Below are 5,407 nucleotides of genomic sequence, written 5' to 3'. Positions count from 1 at the left end.
AAATCCCTTACACGCGATACCCGGAGGCAGCCGACTGACCACTGTCAGTCGAGACGTCCGCTGCCGCCTCAAGCGGGCGGCCGCGGACGGAGAAAGGGCAGCCGCCGACAAGGAGCCGGCGTTGCCCGGGGGTCCGCCTGGGGCAGCGGACGGAGGGAGGCTGGACACATGAACACGGTACCGCTCGAGGTAGTCCTCCTCGCTAGCCTCCGAGTCAGCGGTAGCCAAGTCAGTGGTAGCCGCCCGTGACGGCGGCGACGCCGCAGCAATGCCCAAGGACCGGCGTGACCCGGCGACCGATGCCGGGGAGGAAGCAGGCGAGCTCGGACCAGCAGCAAGCACCCCAGTGGTGTCGAGCTCTCCGGAGGCACCCGACGTCACAGTGAGGGACGGAGACGCTTCGCCAGCTCCGCGCCGATCGTCGGGGCCACTCGAAGGGTTTCCCCCATCGGAGTCGGAGACCTCCGGCGAAGACTCCCCCTCGGGCGACTCGACAAAGTCCGAGGAGGAGCTGTCCTCTGGCTCGAGAAGTGCTTGCGCCCGCAAGGGCGTCATGCGCCTCGCACCAGACAAGAGCGCCTCCAGCGTCAGCTGCATGGTGAGGCGCTGATAGGTGGCGGCGCGTTTGCGAGCCAAGACCTCAGCAGCAGGGCCGTCATCAGGCACGAAGTGCCGACCAAACGCCGCATCCTCAAGAGGCATCGAGCGCTGAGCAATGATGTCCGCCAAATACCAGATGAAGCGGAGGGTGTCAGGATGCAGGGTACCGTCCGTCGAGATGGCAAGAGGGATGAACGCTCGAGATCTCTCCGTGCCCAGAAGCATCCTCTGGCGACCTTCTTCGTTGAGGCGCACGACTTCGTTCATAATGCTGGAGCGATCCTCTACCGTCGTGTGAAGGCTCCTGCACCGGCTGCAGATGGCGCGGCGATCCCACCTGCCCCGGCTGCTGTGCCTGGACTGTGTGCCTGCCGGTTCCGCTTGTGTCCTGCTTGTTTTGCTTGAGGCACTTTTTACCTTCTGCCAGTATATATGGTGCCTGATGACGCAGGACGCCCCCCGGCATCTTTGGTACCCACTCCCCTGGTTTGCCGCCCCCTCGTCCGCTCGCCTCAGAACACTTCATTCCCCGCCTGGCACGGGAATGTGACTCCTCGTGTCATGCGCGTCTTCCCTATCCTATACCGTCCTCGCCGCCATGTGCATGCTCGCGCTGCGCTGACCGATCAGCAGTGTGATATCCTCACCTTGCACAGCCGCAGGACACACTCGCTCAAGTCGCAGGATAGGGTCTTCCATCTTCGCTCATTTTCCTGAGCGAGACCTGAGCCACTCTCCGATGCGAGTCTCGAGCTACTACCCCCTCAAGGCCTTCCCGCACCGCTATGCTCAGATGCTCGACTGCTATCTCCATGGCATGCCGATCTGCCAGTGTCCGACGAAATGTGATGGATGTCAGCGCGAGCTCGATCCCTCCGTTGCTGCACATCATCTCCAGACCTGCAAACGCCGATCCTCCAAGCTTCCCACGGCGCATGACAACCATACTCGTACGATTCGGTCGATGCTCAGAACGAAGCTGGTCTTCAGAGTGTCATCGATACAGTGGGGGATCCTCGTTCTCGACGGCAGGTACCCTCCCATCCTCATGGCCGCAAGATGAAGGGCGATATCCACATCCCTGGAATCCGCGATCGAGGGTCCGAGCAGTACGAGGGCTTGATGGCGGACGTGACGTTGGTCCACCCTTACATCGGTAGCTCTGCCGACCTGACCAAGTGGGGGGAGGTCAACCTCGACGCCCTTTTTACCTTCTGCCAGTAAATCCTATATCCCTCCATGCTGCAGCGTCTGAGAAGATTCGCAAACATCGCGCTGCATATGCCATGACTACTCCTCCTCGAGCGTTCATCCCTCTTGCCATCTCGACGGACGGTACCCTGCATCCTGACACCCTCCGCTTCATCTGGTATCTGGCGGACATCATTGCTCAGCGCTCGATGCCTCTTGAGGATGCGGCGTTTGGTCGGCACTTCGTGCCTGATGACGGCCCTGCTGCTGAGGTCTTGGCTCGCAAACGCGCCGCCACCTATCAGCGCCTCACTATGGGCCGGCGCGGAGCTGGCGAGGCGTCTCCGTCCCTCACTGTGACGTCGGGTGCCTCCGGAGAGCTCGACACCACTGGGGTGCTTGCTGCTGGTCCGAGCTCGCCTGCTTCCTCCCCGGCATCGGTCGGGTCACGCCGGTCCTTGGGCATTGCCGCGGCGTCGCCGCCGTCACGGGCGGCTACCGCTGACTCGGAGGCTAGCGAGGAGGACTACCTCGAGCGGTACCGTGTTCATGTGTCCAGCCTCCCTCCGTCCGCTGCCCCAGGCGGACCCCCGGGCAGCTCCGGCTCCTTGTCGGCGGCTGCCCTTTCTCCGTCCGCGGCCGCCCGCTTTGTGGCGGCAGCGGACGTCTCGACTGACAGTGGTCAGTCGGCTGCCTCCGGGTATCGCGTTTAGGGGATTTTATTCCTCCTGCATGCTCCTGCTGCTTGTTGCTTGATTGCTTGACCCTTCGGCTGCTTGTCTGCGCGGCTTCGCGCTTGGGCTGACGGTGCCGCGTCTGGGTGCCAGCAGTGCTGGTTCATTTCGGGCTTGTGTTTTGTGTGTGATTGTGCAGCTTCTCGCTGTGGACTGTGTGCCTGCCGGTTCAGCTTGTTCCTGCTTTGTTTTGCTTGAGGCACTTTTTACCTTATGCCAGTAAATCCTCGAGAGCTCTCGCTGTGGACTGTGTGCCTGCCGGTTCAGCTTGTTCCTGCTTTGTTTTGCTTGAGGCACTTTTTCTATCCTATACCTTTTTACCTTCTGCCAGTAAATCCTATACTCCTCCTTGAGCGTTCATCCCTCTTGCCATCTCGACGGACGGTACCCTGCATCCTGACACCCTCCGCTTCATCTGGTATCTGGCGGACATCATTGCTCAGCGCTCGATGCCTCTTGAGGATGCGGCGTTTGGTCGGCACTTCGTGCCTGATGACGGCCCTGCTGCTGAGGTATTGGCTCGCAAACGCGCCGCCACCTCAGTAGTATCAGCGCCTCACTATGCAGCTGACGCTGGAGGCGCTCTTGTCTGGTGCGAGGCGCATGACGCCCTTGCGGGCGCAAGCACTTCTCGAGCCAGAGGACAGCTCCTCCTCGGACTTTGTCAAGTCGGCCGAGGGGGAGTCTTCGCCGGAGGTCTCCGACTCCGATCATGATGGGGGAAACACGTCGAGTGGCGCCGACGATCGGCGCGGAGCTGGCGAGGCGTCTCCGTCCCTCACTGTCGGTTCAGCTTGTTCCTGCTTTGTTTTGCTTCAGGCACTTTTTACCTTCTGCCAGTAAATCCTACTGTCCTGTGACGTCGGGTGCCTCCGGAGAGCTCGACACCACTGGGGTGCTTGCTGCTGGTCCGAGCTCGCCTTGCTGCGGCGTCGCCGCCGTCACGGGCGGCTACCGCTGACTCGGCTACCGCTTGAGGCACTTTTTATCTTCTGCCAGTAAATCCTATACACCGCTGGCACTTTTTACCTTATGCCAGTAAATCCTCGAGATCCGCTGAGACTGTGTACCTGCCGGTTCAGCTTGTTCCTGCTTTGTTTTTGCTTCAACCTGACCTTGCTGATGCCGACCCTGATTCTGCTACGGATGTGCCCCCGGTTCCACCTATGGCGACCTCAGATTGGCCGAAGGGCTTGCAGTGGTTGATGTCCAACCTCCGAGTCTTCCTCTATATTCATGAGCGCTTTCGTCCTCATGTCACTGCGTCTCACCTCTTTGGTGAGACTGCAGAGCTTTGGCTGACTTGTCTTGTGTCTTTGCTGCAATTCATCGATCGATATGATCCTTCCTCGTCCAGCTATCAGACCCTTGTTCTGCTCTTTGAGCACCTTCCCGCCTTACTGCTTCCCGTACCCAACTCTGCCAATGGTCCTACCAAGGACGCGCTTATCAAGCGCCAGTGCCGACGTTTCTTGAAGGGTGAATGGAAAGCTCTTTTCAATCTGCCTGCTGCAGAAACCCATGGGAAGAAGCAAGCAAAGGGGGCGCGGCAGCCTTCACCGCCCCAAGGACAGCAGCAGCAGCAGCAGCAGCAGCAGCAGCGGCAGCAGCGGCAGCAGCAGCAGCAGCAACTTCGGCGGTCACCTCGGCACCTGCAGCCCTCGTCCCTCCCACAGCAGCAGCTGCAGGAGTCGGAGCAGCTGCAACCGCCCCAGCAGCCCTCGCGAGGGCGGCGGCAACGGCAGAAACAGCAATGATTGCTTGACCCTTAGGCTGCTTGTCTGCGCGGCTTCGCGCTTGGGCTGGCGCTGCCGCGTCTGGGTGCCAGCAGTGCTGGTTGTTTTCGGGCTTGTGTTTTGTGTGTGATTGTGCAGCTTCTCGCTGTGGACTGTGTACCTGCCGGTTCAGCTTGTTCCTGCTTTGTTTTGCTTGAGGCACTTTTTATCTGCTGCCAGTAAATCCTATCTTGCAACGGCGGCGGCAGCCACATCCGCAGCCGCCGCAGCCGCAGCCGCAGCCGCAGCCGCAGCCGCAACACCACCGCCACCAACAGCAACTGCAGCAGCAGCAGCCGCAGCCGCAGCACCCGCGTCAGCAGCAGCAGCAACAGCAGCAGCAGCAGCAGCAGCAGCAGCAGCAGCAACGCCAGCGTCAGCCGCAGCGTCCGCGTCAGCAGCAGCAGCAGCAGCAACACCAGCAACCACCACAGCAGCGACCACAACCGCGCGGGCCGAGGGAGCAGCGGCAGTCCGGCCAATCGTCTCAGGAGTCTGAGCCTGCCCCTCCGCCGCGACCTACGCTGTCCCTCACCTCTGCGAGCGAGCGCCAAAGACAGTTGGCGATTCATCAGTTCACTGCGGGTGACCTTCATCGGGCGGTACGGACACTACTGAGCTCCGGCATCTACAGGGCTGAATCTTTCGCTGATCTTCTTGCTGAAGCACAAGAGAAGTTCCCTGATGGTGTGTCGCCTGCCTTTGGAAGTGCTTCCGCGGATCATCTCACCCAGCAAGCGCTTGCAGTACTGCAGGTGGATTTGACTGACATCCTCGACACCACTAGCCTGATCCAGGCGATCAAGCGCTACAGCTCCTTTGCGGGGACCGATGACCAAGGGTGGAGGATTCGGCAACACCTGTCACCCCTTTCTAGTCATCCTGCAGCTTTGAAGCTCTACTGCAAACATATCCTCCAAGGGGTCCTTCTTGGCCGGATGCCGGATCTTCTTATTCCTGCCCTGTCAGCCATTCGTCGAGGAGGCAGATTTATTCCCCTCTCCAAGGGAGCTGATAAACCTGGTCTCCGGCCAATTGTCATCGGTTCTGCACACCGTCGACTCGCGACGAAGCTTGCTTTGGCAGCGATTCGCTCATTTCTTGACC

General features: G+C 60.5%; 2 protein-coding genes across 2 annotated transcripts; one reads left to right on the top strand and one right to left on the bottom strand.

Annotated features, from left to right (window-relative positions):
• Positions 1-7: 7 nt before the first annotated feature.
• Positions 8-867, bottom strand: GUITHDRAFT_122168 (hypothetical protein; the record flags this gene model as incomplete). Its single annotated transcript, XM_005818563.1, has 2 exons — positions 8-34; positions 343-867. The coding sequence occupies 2 exons, from the start codon at positions 865-867 to the stop codon at positions 8-10; spliced, it is 552 nt and encodes a 183-aa protein (XP_005818620.1).
• Positions 868-1,339: 472 nt separating this feature from the next.
• Positions 1,340-2,504, top strand: GUITHDRAFT_122167 (hypothetical protein; the record flags this gene model as incomplete). Its single annotated transcript, XM_005818562.1, has 3 exons — positions 1,340-1,582; positions 1,633-1,756; positions 1,849-2,504. The coding sequence occupies 3 exons, from the start codon at positions 1,340-1,342 to the stop codon at positions 2,502-2,504; spliced, it is 1,023 nt and encodes a 340-aa protein (XP_005818619.1).
• Between the last annotated feature and the right edge of the window lie 2,903 nt (positions 2,505-5,407).

This window comes from Guillardia theta, assembly GCF_000315625.1.
Source record: "Guillardia theta CCMP2712 unplaced genomic scaffold GUITHscaffold_290, whole genome shotgun sequence".
NCBI lineage: Eukaryota > Cryptophyceae > Pyrenomonadales > Geminigeraceae > Guillardia > Guillardia theta.
This window is presented reverse-complemented; position numbering and strand designations above follow the sequence as displayed.